Source organism: Thalassophryne amazonica, chromosome 22 (genome assembly GCF_902500255.1).
Source record: "Thalassophryne amazonica chromosome 22, fThaAma1.1, whole genome shotgun sequence".
NCBI classification, from domain to species: domain Eukaryota; kingdom Metazoa; phylum Chordata; class Actinopteri; order Batrachoidiformes; family Batrachoididae; genus Thalassophryne; species Thalassophryne amazonica.
In genome coordinates this window covers 17,958,623-17,979,641 of record NC_047124.1, presented here as the reverse complement: position 1 = coordinate 17,979,641, position 21,019 = coordinate 17,958,623, and the positions used below count along the sequence as shown (strand labels likewise).

General features: G+C 40.9%; 2 protein-coding genes across 4 annotated transcripts; both read left to right on the top strand.

Annotated features, from left to right (window-relative positions):
* The first annotated feature begins 1,642 nt into the window (after positions 1-1,642).
* Positions 1,643-10,498, top strand: prdm4 (PR domain containing 4). Of its 3 annotated transcripts, XM_034163131.1 has the most exons (12): positions 1,671-1,728; positions 2,008-2,073; positions 2,607-2,722; positions 3,061-3,249; positions 4,574-5,344; positions 5,445-5,594; positions 6,039-6,157; positions 6,266-6,351; positions 6,917-7,044; positions 7,187-7,726; positions 9,454-9,622; positions 9,761-10,127. In XM_034163131.1, exons 3-12 carry the CDS (start codon positions 2,608-2,610, stop codon positions 10,125-10,127), a joined length of 2,634 nt encoding a protein of 877 aa, XP_034019022.1. In that variant the 5' UTR covers positions 1,671-1,728; positions 2,008-2,073; position 2,607. The 3 variants fall into 3 exon arrangements, with proteins under 3 accessions (XP_034019021.1, XP_034019022.1, XP_034019023.1); XM_034163130.1 differs by lacking the exon at positions 2,008-2,073 and having other exon boundaries at positions 1,643-1,728; positions 9,761-10,498; XM_034163132.1 differs by lacking the exon at positions 1,671-1,728 and having other exon boundaries at positions 1,807-2,073.
* Positions 10,499-11,544: 1,046 nt separating this feature from the next.
* Positions 11,545-20,562, top strand: tmem209 (transmembrane protein 209). Its single transcript, XM_034163133.1, has 15 exons — positions 11,545-11,633; positions 11,853-12,011; positions 12,106-12,164; positions 13,045-13,176; positions 13,311-13,600; positions 13,729-13,933; positions 14,128-14,303; positions 14,486-14,557; positions 14,680-14,776; positions 15,190-15,315; positions 15,396-15,490; positions 18,197-18,311; positions 18,411-18,508; positions 19,550-19,623; positions 19,810-20,562. The coding sequence occupies exons 2-15, from the start codon at positions 11,872-11,874 to the stop codon at positions 19,862-19,864; spliced, it is 1,734 nt and encodes a 577-aa protein (XP_034019024.1). The 5' UTR covers positions 11,545-11,633; positions 11,853-11,871; the 3' UTR covers positions 19,865-20,562.
* The last annotated feature ends 457 nt before the right edge of the window (positions 20,563-21,019 follow it).

The following is a 21,019-nucleotide window of genomic DNA, read 5'->3' as shown; positions in this document are numbered from 1 at the left end:
GGTGATCGGGGGCGGAGATGCAACTTTTCATCAAGATAAAAGTGACGTCTTCAGTGACGCCACTGTGTACCTGTATAAGTGGCTTGTTAAGTAAACGTCACTGAAGTGATGTTAAATGTAAAAGAATACAATGTAAGACTGGCAGAATCTCATTTATACTGCAAAGTTTACTGTGAAAAATCAGGATGATCCTCATTCCTGATCAGATATATGAAAGGTTAAAGATCAAATGCAAAATTTAAGCTCAAATCATCGGTTCTACAGTGTCCAGGTGAAGTCAAACAGATCAGGTCTGTCTTTAAAAAGATGTAAATTTCAGCTAGAGTTTGCCAGAATGCACATGGGTGTCTTAAACATTGATTTAATCTGTTTTCTAAATCTTTGTGCCGTTCCACCATGGAGCTGGGACTTGTGGTGCAACTCTAATCACATGAACAGAAGCCTTCAGAGTTGTCTAAGTTTTATCACTCCTTTCCTTCTTGGACTATCACTCTTTTTAACAGCCCACTCCAGATAGTTGCACCATGCTGAAATTAAATCCGAGACATTCTGTGACTTGGCATTGTTCATGCTTCCATCCCCTGACTTGTCCAAAGAAATCTGGCTGTACAAGTGATCATGTTTATGAACAATAATCCTTATATTTAGTTTCTCCTATATGAGCTCTGAAAATGGAAACATCATGTATACAAGTGGATAGACTGTGTTTGTTTTAATCCTCGAATTAAAGATGAAAAGCTACACTACATGCAGATAGCGATCATATCATTTCAGCTCTATCTGGGTGGTGCACAAGGATAAAATTACAAATATTGTCCCATGTCCAAATACTTATGACTGGACTGTATATAAGGGAGGTCACTCATGAGTGTACTAATTGTTCTTGGCCTGGCCTTGGGAAACGTTACAGTCGAACGATTGCGCTTGCATTACATTTATGCATAGTCTCTCTTAACTTCAATGTTGTCCACTGATGTACAAACTTTGCTATCCCTTTGCATCTTGAGCTTTCAGATACTCAACAAATACCCTCACACATGCAAAAAAGGGCTTAAATGGTACTTGTTTTGTTTATTTATTTATTCATTTCGTTTATTTATTTTGTTCTGTAGGCTGCTTTAGTTTTTCAGCTTTCACTGAGCCTTATGAATGACCTTTTTGGTTAGATTAAAAGACCTTTATGACATCACCCAAAGCGAATGCTTCATCAAATCCTTTGACAATTGAGTGATTGAATTTATTTTTATAAACATATATAATACATGTAAATACAGGGTAACACAATAAAGCAAAAAAAAAAAATTCACTTGTTTCCATTGTGGAAATAATAGCAGAGATAGATTATGAATATACATAATACATTCAAGGTTAATATAAAATACGATTATTTGCACAATATATTTATACATTTTAAATGACATAATTACACATTTTACACATATGTTAAAAAGTTGTATATTAAAATAAAACAACTAATAGCACAAAAATGGGTCGTTCTGTAACGATCTAACGTACACAGACTGAAAATGAATGATGAATAAGGGTTCACTGTACAGACTGTTCTGTGAACAGTGCAGGAGTAGCTGCAGCTGTTTCATTCGGATTTGACTTTGGCAGCAAAACTGATCTGTCGTCAGCCAAACGCTGAGCGATTTATAATCGCTTCTGCGCATGCGCATTATGGGAGTAATGTAGTATGATGGCCCCATTCAGCGCAGTGTTGTTTTGGTATGTTGATGGTTTTTTAAATGGCATTTCTCTCTTTAAACAACATATATATAATTATTATTACTAAACAGATTCAGAGCTAGCAAATGTGTCCTCTTAACTACTTAAATTATTTGGTAATGTTATGTTTTGCGACTTTTTATGAAGCTAGTTAGCACGGCTAATGTTATTGTTATGCTAGCTAGCGCTTGTTGGAAAGTCATTTTGACTCTTTAAATTAACTGTTTACTGGGCACCAGTGGCCCCGACCTGTTTTCACGTGTGGTGTTTTGTTCACAGGAATATAAATTTAAAGGTAACCTTCAGTAAACGCGGTTACTGATGGAATTCAGTTGCTGAGTTCAGGTAATAGGAGCTAGCTCACACTGCTGCTAATCATCGCACGCGCGCACACACACGCGCTCTGTGTATTTATTTGTCTGATATTTATTATCTTAGACGATTTCTTGCATCATTTAATAAATCTTTGTCTGAGACGTGTATTTTGGTTACAAAACACGAAAATAAGAGGAAAATGGCCAAGTTTGTGTATGAAAGTTAACATCTTATAGAATCTTTTTACACCTAAACTGACTTATTGGCCTCTTTCATACTAAGACCTCTGGCAAGGGTGACTTTTTTGGTGTCTGACTACATACTTGTAGTACATATCTGTTGTCTGCCACGGTGGTTCTGTGGTGTCGTGGATGAGGTGAATCGCGGTAGCAGTGCATGCCTCAGACATGACTACACACACACACACACACACACCATAACCTGTGAAAATTTGGATTATTCTTTATTTCTGGAAGGCAGCAAGAAGGTGAAATTATCAGATTATTAATTGAACACTAGCCATTGGTCATTCTCAATCCTGTTTCATTGTTGTGTTCTTCCAGGATGAATGACATGAACTTGAGTCCTGTGGGCATGGACCAGCTCAGTGTGTCCTCGGTCAGTGCCAGTCACTTGGGGCTGCCCACCTCACCCACACATAACTCCATTCCCACACCAGGTATAGAATAACTATGTCCACTTTGGCCCAACTGTTAACAAAAGCACTAGACTGAGACTTAAAATTGCAACTATGATGAGGACTCAGAATCCTGTTTCCCGAAGCTAGGTTTCTGTGAAAGTCGATCCTTTTCTTTAAATATGTTGAAGGCCAGTAATTTTAATCATAAACTACTGAGAAATTGAGCCTGATTTGCACCACTTCTCCTTGGTGTTGATGTAATCTGGTAACATGTGAAGTGTGTATTTACAAACTGGATTTACTGGAGGAACTGGACAAAGTGCAACTTTTGTTTGCTGCATCACCAGTCACATGAATGTGACTTTATTATGCTGCAGGCATGCCAGTGGCCATCCCCAGTCTGGGTCCTTCCCTGGGGTCCCTTCCATCTGCCCTGTCGCTGATGCTGCCCATGGGTCCGCTCGGAGACAGAGGAGTGATGTGTGGCCTGGCAGAAAGGAACTACTCCTTGCCACCTCCTCCATACCCCCACCTGGAGAGCAGCTACTTCCGACACATACTGCCAGGTACAGCTGTATACAGAGTGACACATGTGCATTTATTGTGTTTAAATTCTCAAAAGTATTCTGACACCATTTTGCATGAAAAAATGTCTCAACAATGTGGATGTTTGCCTCAACAAAATACCACACCTACAGTACTGTAGTTATTCATCCTGCTACTTTATTAGGATATTTTCAAGCTGTGTATATACTCAAAAACAAAATATGAAAATGCTTATTTCACAATACTGAATCCATTGTAAAAGGAAATTGGATGGATGATTTCAAGACTAATTAAGAAGACGAGGTGTAACTTATGATGACACCACTATCAAGATTAATATTTTGTGTAGTTCGTGTACTCGTATTTACAACTTAATAAGTACTGTATTTTCTGGACTATAAGTCACAGGTTTCTTACTAGTTTGGGAGGTCCTTTGAATTATATTGCAAAGTGACTTATATGTCAAAAAACAGATGTGTAAGTGCACACACAAATCACAGTTCTATACATTTTCAAGGCAATGGAAAGTAGAAACGCAACATAAAGCCATTTAGTCTGTGTTCTTTCTGCAAGTTTGTGATGAAGTCGTCTTTCCAGATTGTTACAAAATGTTTTTGAATTTTTGTGAAATGTGCTTAAAAATAAATGACTTATTTTCTGTTGCAACTTATATTACTGAGGTTAAACAGTGGAGTCAATTTCCACATAACCTGACCAACAGTCAGTAAAGGCTGTTGACAGTGGGTTTTTGTCCCCAAACTTACAGACGAAAGACATAAAAATTATGTGCTTTCATCTGTGTGTGCGTCTGTGATGCCCCTCGTTGCCACAGTAACTCAACACTTCCAAGTATCGCTTTCATGCACTCTGGACCAAAGTCATGATCACATTTACAGATGAGTGATCTGTTGTGACCTTGTTAAAATTAGGTCAAAACCTTATCGCCACAATCACACTGTGCTTTCGGTTATTACTTCTATATGTGCTGTATGTGTTCTCTTGACCAAAATCTTAGACCAGCCCTCTGTGATCCTTGTGACCTATTTATTGTTGAGTCGTGGTCAAAAACTTGTCACCACCATGAATTTCACACAAACAATGTGTTTATTGCATTTTCTACAACAGGGGATGTAGAAGTATGCTAAAGTTGAAAAGTTAATTTTATCAATGTTGATACTATTACGGATAGTTTGGTTATTGAGGTCATCCTGTCAAACAGGAAAACATTTGTCAGTTTGGAAATGTGGCATTTTCAAACCACGGTATGTCATGAAATTGGTAATCAGCCCATGCCTATAGGTGACATATGACTTCATCACAGTCCAACTGTGTTTGGTGCTATAGGTATCCTGTCCTATCTGGCAGACCGTCCTCCACCGCAGTACATTCATCCCAGCAGCCTTAATATGGACGGGACTCTTTCTGTGGCCAGCAACAATCCCTCAGGTCTGGACCCATACAGTGGTCCTGGAGGCCCAATGGAGCAGGGCCTGGTGCCAATGGACTCCAGACAGGTCAGTGGGCAAGTAGACCTCCACCAGCCAGGTGCTCACGAGCTGGACTCCACAGGGTTGCCTATGGAGTCACGTGTCAGCAGTCCAATGTCCCCTGATCGGATGGGAGAGGAGCTGGCCACCATGGACGGGATTAGGGTGGTGGTGGTTTCTGACTCTCAGCAGCAGCTTGGAGGAGGGCGGCAGCCTCAGCCGCATGATGGCCTGGCTGGAGTGGACTCGTCTGGGGGAGTGATGCCCCTCCATGGGCCCCCTGTGCTAGAGCTACCAGTGGTGATGGAGCCAGATCACATGGGTGGACGAGTAGGCGATGCTGGGGGAGGTGGGGTGGGTGGGCTAGGGGAGCAGCTCCACACGAGCGGGGAGCTAAACTCGAGTGTCGTCAGCGTGGTGCTCACCAGCTCAATGACCACACAGGCCCAGCTGGAGCAGGTGTCCCTCCACAGTCACTCTGGGATGGGGCTGGAACCGGTGAACGTCTCACCCATCACTGCAGAGGTAACGTTGGGGCCAGAAAACAACCTGGTACTGGTCAACTCCAACCTACAGCTGGAAGATTCAACCTCCAACAAGGAGTCCATGGTCTCTGCCTTCACCATCTGTGAGTGTGGATTTACAAAACACACGCTTGATGTTCTTTACATTTTTAGCTGACAGGCTTACTTGTAAATAACATTATCTCTGCCATCTTTGCCGATCAGGGTGCACTCTGTGTGAGTGCTCGTACACTTCAGACTGCCCAGAGCATGGCCCAGTCACCTTCATCCCTGATACACCCATCCAAAGCCAGGCTCGTCTGTCTTTGCCTCAACCTCTGTGCCTCCGTGTCTCTGTGACAGACGAACACCTTGGTAAGAAAATGTCACCTTAGAAGCCTGATATACCAAATACATTACGACTGTGATCTGATATGGCGCCCATATTTAGGAGAGAGCATTAATGACTTGTGCAGCCTGATCTTTGATGCTTGATTTTTTTTTTTTTTTTTTTGTCAATTATCCTCACTTGTTCATGGATACATTTTTGTGCACACAATAACTCAGTAATACCAGAGGTAGTAGATGGTCAGTAGATTTGGCTTGTTAGTGGACAAGAGATGATTTGTTTAAAGCAGCTACGACGTAAGTTTAAAAAGCATTAAAATTCATGTGTATGCTTTTTGTAAAGAAAAAGCTAGATCCTGTAACACATCCTAAACATGGTTAGACAGCAAAACTGAAATATCTGGGTTGGATTATGTAGCATTCGTGTCAACTACACACCTGCACTGAAAATGTGCTTGTGGTGCTTTGCAGGAGTTTTTGCAAGGGATGTCATTCTTCCAAGGACCTGCTTTGGACCGATGGTTGGCCAGCACTGCAGCAGCGTAGATCTCTCTAACTGGCCGGAGAAAGACACACCCCAAGTGTGGAAGGTGAGAGCAGCTGCTTTAGTGGCACTGTGGCTGTCACACTGACGTCAAAGACCATGAACAGATGAAAATAATGTCTTATTTGGATTTTAAAGAGATATTCTGTTGCAGATGTACCACAACAATGTGCTGGAGTTCTACATTGTTACCACAGATGAGAATGAATGTAACTGGATGATGTTTGTCCGCAGATCAAGGTAAGTCAGAGTGTACCGTGCACGATGAATTTATTCTCAATCAATCAATTGCTTTCAAATGGATTGCAAACAGAATATGTCAAATTCATATTAAATCAACTGAATGTTTAAAATGTATTGTTCTAGTTGAAACAAAAAAGTAGATTTTTTTTAATCCAGTTTTTTTGGTAGAGCTTAGAATTTTGGAAACTGGCACACTTTCTCATGTTTGTTTAAAAAAAAAAATGAATTGTTTGTTGTGGCAGTCTGGCAGGTGATTTACTTAATTATTATGAGGTGCTATTTTATAAGAACTGTGACTTCTTCTATTACTTGCACAACTTTTATTTTATTATTATTATTATTATTTTGGTAAAAAATGAAAGAAATGCCCTTGGATTGTAGAATTTTGGAAAAAACAATAGAAATCCACATCTGTTTGCAGAACAAAATAATACAAGCTTCAGTGGCCTTGGTGGCCTCCAAACCTAGGCTATAGAAATGAAAGAAACTCACAAACAAGCTAATTTCAAGCTATACATAACTTAAAAACCACATACCACCATCTGTGTCTGTGTCTATTTAGGACCCGTGAAGAGCAGAACCTCGTGGCGTATCCTGCCAATGGTAAACTGTTCTTCTGTACAACAACAGAGATCCACCCAGACCAGGAGCTGCTCTTCTATTACAGCAGAGACTACTGCAGGCTGTTGGGTAGATGCAACTTGCACTTAATTTCTCATTTTCGCCCTCACTCATAAAAATCCATTAGTTCTGATTTTAAAGAGGCCTTGTTGCTGGAAGGGTGTGTAATAATTGCTCTTGGCCCTTACCATCATCTGTTGTGCATTCACAGGTGTTCCTCAGGTGCCTGAGGGTCAGATCTGCCAGTGTGGAAAAGAATGCTCTCCGTTTTCTGAGTCTCATCTTGGCAGCGCCAGCGGCAACCATAACCAGCCTCCAGACAGCCAGAGCCCACCACAGCAGGACCACTCTCAGCAACAGCCGCAGCAGCAGCAGCAAGAGCAACCATCGCAATCACAGCAGCACACCCACCAGGAGGAGAAGCTGACCAATGGGTCCTCAAGTTCTTCCTCATCTCCGTGGCCTTGCCACACCCATGCTGCAGGACAAACAAGCAGTGATAATAATAATAACAGCAGCAGCAATAATGGAATTTGTCACAACATTGCCCCTAATGCGAATTCCAAAGGTCAGGGCCACATACGAGAGAAAAAATTCAAGTGCAGCATGTGTTCCCGGGCTTTTATTACATCGACTAAACTCAACGTCCACTTCATGGGTCACGTTGGGATGAAACCTCACAAGTGCGAATACTGCAGCAAGGCCTTCAGCGATCCCAGTAACCTCAGGATGCACCTTAAAATTCATACAGGTGAGCACAACTGCAAAACATTTTGAATTCAGTGACATACAATCACCGGCCACTTTATTAGGCACACCTTGTTAGTACCAGTGTCGCCGACCGAGCGGCCCCCCCCAAAAAATCGGTCCGGCCTGCCTTCACTGTGCATGCGTCATTTCGGAGCTCAGCACCGTCATTTCTGAGCATCAACAGTGATTCACCGATTGTCGCCTGTCTGACACCAGCAACCATACCACGTTCAGTCACTTAAATCCTGTTCTTCACAATTTTGATGCTTGATTTGTACTTCAGAAAGTCGTCTTCACCGCATCTAGAAGCCTAAATGTATTGAGTTGTTGCTTGTGATTGATTTGCTATTGCTATCAAGTTTCTCTTTATATAGGCTTTGAAGAATTACTTCAAAACTACTTCACAGATTCTCACCAAATTTTCACCATGGACACATATTTGGCCATGGAAGACTCCATTAAATTTTGCATGTGATCTGGATTCTGGATCAAGATTTCACTTTATATACACTTTGAAGGATTACGCAGATCCACCTTGGATTTCCTGTGGCGACCCCGAGTGCAAACAAGGGAGCAGCCGAAGGGACTTACTTTACACTTTAAAGGATTACGCCAAAACTGTTTCATGGATTCTCACCAAATTTGCACCATATATAGATATTAGAGCATGGAAGACCTCACTGAATTTTGGAGGTGATCCAGTGTCGCAGACCAAACGGTCCCCCCTAAAAATTGGTCTGCCCTGCCTCTACTGCGCATGCATCATTTCAGACCACAGCAGTTCTTCTCCCAAAGCGATCAAATGGATTAATGGGTTTATTAACTATCAGATGACAAGGTAAAACCTCTTAAATCATTCTAAAGACAGTTTTAAGCTGAAATGAGGCGATAATCTTTGGTGCTTTGAAATGACGGAGGTGCAGTGAACGGAACAGCTAGCAGCTCATGCGGCTGTGGTGCTCTGATTGCTTCCTCTGCCTTTTATGATGAAATAATGCTGAATTTATGTGGATATAATTGTTGTGCAAAAGCTTCAGATATCTGTCACTGAGATAGATGATGACTGGAGTACAGTTTTAAGCAGAAACGAGGTGCTAATCAATGAACCATGGCTGATGACACATGCACAGTGAAGGCAGGGCAGACCGATTTTTAGGGGGATGGTTCAGTCTGCGACTCTGAATATGGATCAAAATTTCCCTTTATATTGGCTTTGAAGGATTACTTCAAAACTACTTCACGGATTATCACCATATTTGTTCCACAGATTGATATTAGGGCATGGATGACCCTACTGCATTTTGGAGGTGATCTGGATTGGCGAACGTCAGAAATCTCTGATTGCTCTTTTTTTTAATAAATTTGCAAAAAAAAAAAAAAAAAAAAACTTTCATGTTGTCATTATGGAGTGTTGTGAGTAGAATTTTGAGGGAAAAAAATTAATTTGCTCCATTTTGGAATAAGGCTGTAATATAACAAAATGTGGGAAATCTGATGGGCTGTGAATACTTTCCAGGTGCACCGTATTTTTTTGCCAATATGAAATGTTTATTTTACTGAATAAACAATGTGGAAAAACACCCAGCATACCGACGTCACTTCCAGCAGCCAAAGTGGGACGGATTTATTGATTAGTGTGTGAGGCTACAGAATGTTTGACAGTGAGGATGGTTGACAAGTTTGCATGGATTTATGGTTGAACTGTTGTAGTACTTTTCTCCTTTACAGGTCAGAAGAACTATAGGTGTACAGTTTGCGAGAAGTCTTTCACCCAGAAATCCCACGTAGCGTCTCACATGCTGATCCACACTGGTGCCGAGAAACTCAAATGTGACCTCTGTGACCGAGCATTCATCAGGAAACATGACCTGAAACACCACATGTTCTCCCACACAGCGTAAGAATTTGCTCAGCTCTTATAGTAAACAGCTGTTATAAGTTGGCTGGTTGGATTCAGCTTTGTGTGTATGTGTGTGTGTGTGTGTGTGTGTGTGTGATATCTCCAAAAACGCCTTCTTTCCATGCTCCTCCACAGTGAACGGAGAATAGAGTGCCCTAAGTGCCACAAACAGTTCCTGAAGACCAACCACCTGAAGAATCACATGAACTCTCACGAGGGCAGGCGAGACTTTGTGTGTGAGAAATGCCACAAAGCTTTCCTCACAAAGTACCACCTCACGCGTCACCTCAAGATATGCAAAGGGCCAAAGGCAGAAAGAGCGTCCCGTAAAGAAAAGAGCACGGACATGGAGGAAGAGGATGATGAAGAGGAGGAGGAAGAAGATGATGGCAGGGCGGGAACAGGAGTAGTAGTAGAGAGACTTAACTCAGCCGACAATGACGGTTGCGGTTTAGATGTGGCTGGGTTTAGTTCTGAAAAATCTATATCGCCTCCTCACTGATAACACGGTGCCTCCTCATGTTTATTTATTAACTTTAGCACATTACTGTTGTTTACTGATATTATTGCCAAATACCAGCTCTAATACTTTAATTTTAATTATTGCATTTTTAGTTTGCTTATTCTATGAAAAAAAAACTCACCTCATTGCTGCTAAAATTAACATTATCATTAGATGATCATGTATTTGTCATATTGATCTTATATTTATTTAAACTAAAGCCTTTCTGTTTTCTACATCACATTATTGGTTACTGAAGGTATCCTATAAGCTATTCTTGATGTTGCTTCATTGGTTTTCTGAAAGTCACAAAATAAAAGAGTGAGTGGCTGATAGCCATTTGAGTTGCATGTAATCCAACTCCAAAATGATCCCACTGCATTTATGACTCAGGGAGCTTCGTTTTCTGGTTGGACCACAGCTCCATACCAACCAGGTGTAGCTCGGTGGTGCAGCAGGAAATGCATGCGCCATAAAACTTGGGTCGAATCCATGTGTGACTTAATTTTGATGCCTCTAAACAAAATTGAATCTCATTTTAGTCACCTAAATTGACAACAACATCAGGTCAAGCCTGGGTAGGTGTGATGGTGCTGCATGCCACGGTATCCATACCACTACGAAACGGCCTTGGGTTCTGGATGGCAACCACCCAGACAGACATCTGTTTCATCTCCACCCCCTGAAAGCAGTAATTTGCTGCAACTGAAAGGTGCTTTTGGGTTTTTTGTTTTTTTTTAGTTGCTGGGCTCCTCAACACAGGCAGGCTCCCTATCCTGGATCATGACCACAGAAATGTGTTATATATCCAAAATGTCATAGTTGATGTTTCCCAATACAAGTGGGGACCATCTGACATAGTCTCATCTGACAGTCATTCTAGAGGTACCCAAGTAAGTCCCTTGGACCCTGAGGCCCAATGATGCATTTATTTATCCCCAGAATCTGAGTGCAAAAGGCATCCATTCATCTCCTTAGGTGATTGGTTACCATCCAAATGTCTCAACCATATAGGAAGACAAGGAGCACCAGAACCCTAAAGATTTGGACTTTAGTTCTGCAGAGGTATCTGCATCGCCAAATACTTAACCCCATGGCTTCATAAGCTCGTGTTCATAAATACAGAAATGCAATGAGTATGTCAAGAGATTGGAAATGAGAGCGATACAGGCAATTACAGCTTACAAAACCAGCTCAGTCACAGATATGTTGGACTCAGGAACAAAAGTTTTTAGCTAAATCTGAAACTATTGCTTCAATAAAAAAGTTGCAATCACCTTTGAGAAAACTTGCCGATTAAAGTGGTAGAAATCTATCATTAGAACGCATCCCTTTTTTTAAAAAAAAAAAATTGATGGGATAAAGATGACGTTACGGGGTTTTGTCGCTTCACATTCTTGTCCACTTGATGGCGGTAATGCACTTTAGTTGCCAACCGCCGTCAAACACCGTCGAAGAAGAATAAGTCCAACGATGAAGCGCTGCTAGATCATTTTCGGTTCGAAGGTGGTATTATTTATTTAAATTTCTCACGCATTTACTCTCCTTCTTGGAGAAGACTTGTTTATATCAAAGGAAATGTAAAAATTAAACCGTACGTTCTCCGCTCTGCCCTTGGTATTGTGGTTGGTAGGTGTTAGCGCGGGCTAGCTGCAAGAGGCTAATTCTGCTAAAACATACTGTATGATTTATCATGTCGCTCGTTGATTCTGCTCCTTGTTCCAGCTTGAAGACAGGTTTAAAAATGTTCACACCACCTAAGAAGGGTATGCCCAGCATGATTGACAGGGCTTTAAGGATCAGAAGGGAGGAACAGGCTCGACAGGTGGTTCTCGCTTGGGGAGTCCTGTTTATGTCTCTAGCTGGCATGATCTACACTGAAATGTGAGTGAAGTTTGATTATCTTTCTTTGGGGTGTGTTGCTGTCCCTTTCCCACAGCAGTGATGACATGCATTTGTCTTTTTGCTATTCCATTAGGTTGGGAAACTCATTGAGCCGATACTACAGCATCACATACTGGCCTATTTGGTATATTGGTGAGACGTTCCACCACACTCACTTATAGGATGTCTGCTGGTGTTATATCCACAGGATGATACAACTAGCCTCATAAATCTTATACAGACAGGGCATACTATATGTGCCTGTTTGAGGACTTTATCTGTTGTTGCTCCCAGACTGTAGAACAGTTTGCCTCTGGGTGTTAGGGGGGCACCCTCATTGGCCATTTTTAAAGTTTGATTAAAAAACATCTTTTTATTTGGCTTTTTACATGAACGAGGCTTAGTTTGGTAATGCTTTAAATTGTATTTTAGTGGTTCTTTTTACTTTATTGTATTTTAATTTGTCTTATGTTTTATTGTATAGCACCTTGTGTCAGCGCTGGCTGTTTTAAGGTGCTTTATAAATAAAGTTGATATGGTATGACTGTTAATGTTGTGGTTGCACTGCTAGTTTCAAGGAAAAGTGAGTTTCAAGATATCTGGGTGTCTGATTAATTATTTATGAAAATAATTGTTCGGGAAGTATTTTCATCTTAATATGAATGTTTGTGGTGGACACAAATGTTTGACACTGACTGCTCTCTTATTGTTTCACAAAACAGCCTTTGTTCAAGGTGTTTTTATTTGTGGTCATTGTTGCTACAGTGCTGTTTGAAAACTGTGATTTGCTATTAGTATGGCACCTATTCTTATTTCTACTTCCCAATGCCTTGGTTAATTAACAACCCTAGCCCTATGTTTTCAGCTTGAAATTCATCACTTGCTTCCAGTACATCTTTGAAACCATGATGTCCCTCTTTATCTTATGATAAACACGGCGGTTTGTTGTTGGATAATAATAGCCTTGTGGAAAAAGGAATACGGTACCCTATCAATAGCCACTTTGTTTAATTGTCACTTTCAACCTTCACAGAACTGGTGCTAGCATCTCTCTTCAGCCTCAGTGGTCTTTTTGAATTCTGGAAATATTTTAAATACACAATGGCTCCCTCCACCATTGCTGTGACCCCTCAACAGCGTGTTCTTCTAGGTCTGAGACATACAGGTATGACTTTGTGTTCAGCCCATTTATGTGTGTGCTTCGACCTTTTTATTTTAACATTTTTAAATGCATTGAATAGCATGTTAAAGATCGGACTTTTGTAGCAGACTAACACAAATGACTGTATTGTCCACCAGAAAAGGAGACTTCACCTCCAGCAGAATTGTCTCCACCACAGGGGCAAAGTATTCTCAGCTCCTCCTTTAGTGGTATTTATGACTCTTTCCCCCAGAAGCTTGAAAAGGAGTGCCTACCTCCAGCTGAGACCTCTCAAATCCTGGGCCAGAGTATTTTGAGTTTCAGCCCCTCTTGTCTGACTAGCGCTAGTCCCAAGTTCTCTCCCAGTTGTGTCCCAGGGTACATTCCCCCAATCAGCAACCCTTCCACTCCAAGTAGTGCAAGTGGAGCCTTTTCTCCCTTTGGAAAAGTAAGGTTATAATCACTGCAATATTGAGATGTTTAGTGGTTGACTGAAATGGATAGTGTTCCTTACTCTGTGATATGTGTACTCTAAATGCAGCATCCATGTTCACATTTCAGTACTGTGTTGGTTAGGTGATGAACTACAGTACCTCCCCTGGCTCCTCTCCATATCCCAGCAGCATTGGCCCGACAGAAGGTTCCACTTTGAGGGCTCGATACCGCACCTCTCCATCAGTGTTTAACTCTCCGGGAAGCAAGGAAGATTGCATGGATAATCTTAAAAGCCTGGAAAAGTTCCTCCGCACTGAGGAGGAGAAGCGTCACCTCAGCCAGCTTGGTATGATATGCCCGAACTCCACAGCTAATGTAAACTGAGCTGAGTACAAACATGTTGTGCTACGTTAGTGGTACAACTGGAGCTGAAATAGATGCATTAGACCCTTTGAGGCAAAATAGGTGTGACACTTCAGGTTTAATATTTTCTAATAAATGAATGAAAATGTTCACATATCTAACTAAAAGGCTTTGCAGGGGGTCCAGGTTCTGTCTCTCCAAGTCGCAGCCCAACAATTTGGAACTATAACCACTCATTGGGGGACTACGCGCAAAGCCTGCGGAAATTCCTGTACCAGCCAGCCTGTAGCTCCGAGTCCCCCTCTGCCCACAAAGATGAGACAGACCTGGGTTCTAAACATGCTGCAGAGGAGGTCTGTGAATTACTGCCGCCCTTTCTTCTTTTGCCGTGATTAAATAATGTTTTCCAGATTCATCTGCTGTGTGGCGGATAATTATAAATTCTGCTGTAATTACAGTTTTGTAACATGTGTATTGCTGTTGACGAATGTTCTTTTAGGAGATTCTCTTTTTTTTTTTTTTTTTTTTTGTGAAGGTGTGGGCCAGGATCACAGGCAGCTGTGTAGTAGTGGACTGGATCGATACCTGGACAGCAAGACTGAGAAATGTAAGCATTTATGAAAAGGGGTGTGTGTGTGTGAGAGAGAGAGAGATCAGGAAAATGAGCAGCTTTTTGAGATGGCAGCTATAATTTAGGTTTGAATTGTGTATCATATGTGTGTTATGCAGTGGATCAGTGACACCATCTTGGTCCCACTGGTTAAGGAGATGGATTCTGTCAACAGCCAGCTGAGGAGGATGGGCTGCCCGGAGCTCCAAATAGGAGGTGAGCCAGTTAGTGCATCACACACTGTGTACCATCATTGCACTGCTGTTGTGTTAGTGAAAATACAATTAAGCACTTGTCAATAGAGTGAAATATTATTAATTTTGGTGTTTAAAATGGGACATAATGCTTCTTAGAGATTCAGAAAAGCTTACTTAAATCTACGTGATATCTGAGCCTTTGGGCAGTTTGCACACAACATGTAGAAGTAGTGCATTCTTTTGATTATTTTACAGCGACTTCATTTTCTGCTTGTGTTGTACAGCAAGAAATCTGTTTGGCAAACTGATGCATTTCCAGTTGGAGGAGGAAACAAATGTGTTTTTGCAAAATGCTGAAATTACAAACAGGCACTTGGACCTGTGATTTCAGTGTGTAGATTTGTCTCTCATTTTCCTTCTCTTCTCCACCAGAGGCCAGCATAACCAGCTTGAAGCAGGCAGCGGTACTGAAAGCCTTGTCTATCCCCTCATTGAACTCTGTTGTTCAGTACCTGGATCTCACGCCCAACCAGGAATATCTTGTGGACCGGATAAAGGGTAGGGGGACTGAGACACTTAAATTAATGACTGAGTGAAAGTACAACAAAGATTAATTTGATGTGTGTGTGTGTTGTTAGAGCTGGCCCACAGTGGCTGCATGAGCTCCTTCTGTTGGAGTGGTGATGATCTGAAGAGCAGAAAGTGGGACACCGACCTCCCCACTGACTGTGCTGTAAGTGTGTGTGTGTGTGTCCATGCACACATACTGGTGAGATTGTGATGCTGAGCCATGCACCTTTAGGCTTTTGCACATCTATTTATTGGTTGACATATGATGATATAAATGATCTTAAAATGATGCTGTTTAAACTTAATAATCTCTACAATATGATTTAAATTATGTAAACTCATAAAATCCATCATAACACTGCATAAGTGCAAAGCCTCCCAAAAAACACTGAGCATTTGTGCATGAAAGAAAAAAGTGTGGAAAGCCACCAAGACACCACTACCAACTTTTACGAAGTTACAAGCTTCCTTTAGCTGTGATTGGAGAGATTTGGATCTAACAGCTTTTGTATGTTGCTTCACCCGCCACATCGTCATGACAGAGTGGAACAGAAAAGGGCATTGTTCAAAGAAAAGGAGATAAAATCTCTGCTTTGTTATCCCATGTGCCTTCTGGTAAACTCTAGCTATGATTTCACATATTCTTTAGAACAGAAGCCTTCAGGGTTGTCTGGTCACTGTCTTGGTGTCTTCCCTCACAGTCTCTAAAAACAGATATTTGTTCTATTAAAGTGTTGGCATGCTTATGTGATCCAGTTTTGGTTTTGCTGTGATTTTTTTAAAGGGCAAAATATTAAGAATGTTTATATGATGAAGCTTAAAAAATTATTTTGTCATTAAGAAATCAAATGTGTTAAAGCCAGAGGGTTCACTTAATTTGTAATGTGGCTGTAGTTGTAACCCACTACGTGAAACATTTCCATACTTTTTTGACCTGTTTTCAAAGAGGTGGCTACTATGAGATTTCAAATACATAAGAAAATTGAAATATTTTGGACACATGACAAGGCAGTCAGAAACATTGGCACACACAGTCATGCATGGCCAGATTCCAGGAAATGGCAGTCAGGAGAGGCAGATAGGGAACTGGATGAGAGGCGGCAACAAAATGGACAGGTAGAGGCACTGAGACAGGGAGGTCTGGAGGACGTTTGTCCACCAACTGTGCCATGCGACCACAGAAGATGATGTTCTATGATGAAAGAATTATTTTTAATATAGCCCCAAATGAAATACTCTATTTTGGGGCACTTACGTATGCTTAGAATCCATTTAAATCTCAGTCTTGGGTGCATTCAATTTCCAGCAACCCAAAGCTGTCTCGTGTGGAACATTGGCCTCACATCATTGATTTCCTGTGCTGAAACACTGAACAAAACCAAACTTGCATTTGAATGTGTCATGAGCCGCTCTGTGCTGACAGATGTATTTTAATACAGTGGGAGGGATGCACAAAGTGGGGTGTTTCTAGCCAACTCCTTTAGGCTGTGGTAAATCACAACAGGCATTTTTCTTTTGCTGATATTTATGGGGATTAATTAAACTGCTCAATAATATGATCAACTTAGTTGCAGCTCTGATTTGACAACAAACCGCTCACAGAAAGAGGCACATAACAGCACAGTGTCCCGGTAGGAAAGAATGATGTGTCAAATTGTTATTGGATGAGCTTTTATTTGGAGTGTTGCCTTTGAAGATCATCCCAAAAACTTTTAAACCCCACAAAGGTTCTAGCTTTGGTTTCGAGGTTATAGTGTCATAAAACTGTGCCATGAAGTGTGTCACGTCCTCGTCTAACCCGAATTAAAAACTTGTTGCTACATTTCTAAAACTCACAGCTCTCAAGCTGCAAGCAGATAATCAAGAGCTTAGCAGTTATACAGTGGTCCCTTGTTTATCGCGGGAGTTACGTTCTAAAAATAACCCGCGATTACCGAAATCCGCAAAGTAGTCAGCGCTATTTTTTGCAATTATTATAGATGTTTTAAGGCTGTAAAACTCCTCACTACACACTTTATACACTTTTCTCAAACAGGCATTAACATTTTCTCACTTTTCTCTCCTGTGTAAACACTCTTATTTTCTTCTGGGTGAGAAGATTATAAACAGACACACGCAGAACACAATGTGCGTGCTCTCCCTTCGCTCACTGCCTCCGGAGGTACAGATGCGGGACCCGCAAACAACCCAAGTCCTCTCGGTGGCCACGGAGCCTCTGCAGCTGCGGTCAACATACGCATCAAAACAGCGAGCGTAGTCTCTGGACCTGTTGCCATGTTTGGCGCAGCTTCGCACAGCAGACAGGAGGGCGGTGTGAGTGGGCCGCTGCTGCGTTTACCGAGCCTGCAGACTCAGTAAGCGCATTGGAGGCAGTGAGAGCAATCGTGGTGATGCCAACCGGTGCCACGACCGGCCCGCCTGATAAGGACGCAGAACACAATGCACTGTTTTTTTTTTTTTTTTGTTGTTGTTTTTTTTTTTAAAGCATGCAAAATTGCACTAAAAAAAATCTGTGAAACTACGAGGCAGCGAAAGGTGAACCGCGTTATAGCAAGGGACCACTGTACACCCAAAATGTATCTATGTTGACTTAGCTGGAGTGCTTAATGCCAGCCATGATTAGACAGGTACAGTCTCCTTTCAGTCTTGCATTCTGTGTTATTAAAATGTTGCCACACTGATTATTGGGGCATATTTTTATTGTGGTAGTAATGTAGTTAACTGCTGAATTCACACCAGCAACCTGCTGTTCCTTGTCAAATCTCAAAAGTTGGAACTTGTTGCATTTATGCATCTCTGGATTTTAATCATGAATTCTTTGATGGCCTTATAACAGAAGTGCGTTGCATCATTTTTGTTGTGCTTCTAGATCCTCATGCATATGTTTTGCACATACTTGGACTCCAGACTGCCTCCACACCCCAAATATCCAGACGGGAAGACGTTCACTTCACAACACTTCAGCCACACTCCGGATAAACCTGGTGAATACACAGATGTACTCTGGGTGCAAAGAAATTATGCTTTTGTCATTCATGGAACATAATGATTTTCACTTTTCTTTACGCTGCACCATGTCCCAGATATGACCAACGAGAACCTCTTCTGCCTCCACCAGAGCAGCACCAGTCCTCCTCACTACCAGCTTATCTACCAGGGTCACATCTACAGTTTACCCAAGGTAACACACTTAAAGAAAAGGAAAGGTACTTTTTCCAAAACATTACAAAAATGTTATTCAGCTTCTAACAATTTGTGTCCTTACTTTATTCTTACTCATGCAAAGTGCATTTTCTTACTCTTTACCCATCTTGTTTATGTAAGTTATAGGCTCACATGACATAATGAGCACTAACTTACACCAGTGCAGTTGTCATGTTTGCAATCAGTGCCCACATTTCTTAAATAGCAAGCGTACTAGCATCATCTGTGCACCCGTGAACATGTTTGTCTTAAATTGGGGTGTGGTCAAGTCCAATGTGAGTGCGTCACTATCATGACGCATCAGAAAGTGATTGCACGTCTCCACTTGCTTCACCTCAGCGAGCTGCTGCTCCTCTAAATTATCTACTCGTGCACTTTGATACTTTGTGTCCAGATGCTCTTCCGCACCAGAAAACATCTTTATTTCTATCATGTACTGAGTCTGCATCTATAAATAGCAGTGCACCAGGATCAAGTGCACCTGGCTCTTAAAGGGAATGACAGATGAGAATGTAAATATTGTTATTCATATCTTGTCTGAAACACACCCAAGACTAAATACAACCACTTTGCACAGAGATTCTGCGTCGTGTAAGTCGTAAAGTGTTGTACACACAGAAAATGCACTTGTGCTATAGGCTTTAGATTGTGCATTACAGACTGTCAAGATAGGGCCCAAGGTCTTTATTGGTGCCACTGAGGACTAAGCTTCCTAGTTTGAGTTGAAATACAGAATAAGACATACCAAGGACATAAAATTTTTTTTTTTTTTTTTTTTACTTTAATAAACAGCTAAAAATTGATAACAATCATGTTTGCAGTTTAACTTTTTTAGTTTGCCTTTAAAAAAAAAAATCTTGATTCATTCAACATATGACACACCTCATCCAGACAGTGTAAATGTTACACACATGAAGCAGTATGATACTTGTGTTTACAGTAAAGATGGACATTGTTCTTGAGAACAGGTGTCTGATGATGCCACAGTGACATGAAAACATCTCAATTGCCATTACAGGGCAGGAACAACATGTTCCACACAATCCTCATGTTCCTCTACATCATTAAGACCAAGGAGTCCGGGATGCTGGGGTGAGTATTCGGAATGTTCCTGTGCCGCAGTCGTCTAAATCCTATTAGACTGGTCACCATGAAGTGGTTTTCAAGATGAATGAATATCGTTTTTGTTAATTTGTTTTGACATATATAAAGGACACACAAAGTTTGACGTTTCTGTCCTCTGCAGGACATTAACATTGTTTTTCATGTTTTATACAGAAGAGTAAATCTTGGTCTTTCTGGTGTGAACATCCTGTGGATATTTGAAGATTGAGGTGTTACTGAAAAACAACAAAAAGGTGCAAATGGATTTTTTATTTTTTAAACTACATGCTGTGGACATAAAGCGTTGGAAAGTCTGCTCTTTAATGGACACACACATCTCTTTTTGGAAACACATTTGGACATTGTGGACAGCTTCACAATTTCATTCAACAAATTGCCAACGTAGTCAATGTTTTTAAAGGTTTTCTTTTACACCACTTTTGTAATGTAATGCAAAGCTACTTTTTTAATGTTCAGTTTCCTGTCTTGTATTTTTATAATGTTAACAGCATGGCAGCATTGTAAAGGATATACCTCAGATTTAAGTGATGGATGGCAAAAAATAAAGCTTGATTAATGGTTTGAATATAAATTTAAAAATATATAGGCTTCAATGGTCATTTGGCTTTTTGCAGTTAGTACTTTTTTAAGCCGTAGTAAAATGAATGTCTGCAGTAACAGATGCTCCTCAAAGAATATCCTTGTGCAAACTGAAGCAGTGCACAAGTAAGGTTTCTGTTCTGCAGTATGGCACATTTCATAATAGTTTCTTAAAATGTCGTACTTATTAGATTGTTTGATAAATGAGCATGCTTGCAAAGATTTCTGAAGTGCCATCATCCTGGTCTGACATTAAGTTTGTTTTGGTATCTCATTTTGTACATGTCACCTGATATTTCACAATAAATTGAGAAGATTGTTCCTTTCTCAACTTGTAATGGTCTGATTATTCTGAGCATCCACTAGGTGACGTAGTACATTTTATATTTTTCACTGACCTTGGTCCTGGACCCATTTCCTCCTGCCAAACTGCACAACCATCTGAGAAGTGTAATGTGATGCAGGGTTTTGTTCTTGAACAATTCATCGCTTTAGGCTGTGGTACAATATCATCTGAGTTTGAAATTGTAGCAATTTTGTGTTTTATAACCACATCTGGCATTGAAACCACGTTGTATATTTCACATGACTTTAATGCATCAAGAGTATTTTGTTACGTGACGTTTGATGACATGGAAATGCATAGTTTTATAGCAAATTTTGTGCAGGAATGTTGACCCAACGTGCTGTAAGATGTGGTGTAAAACGTTTGTTTGTAGTTTAGTGTTATTGCAAACATCATTTCCCATAATGCAACGCATTAAGATTACCTTCCTGGGAGATG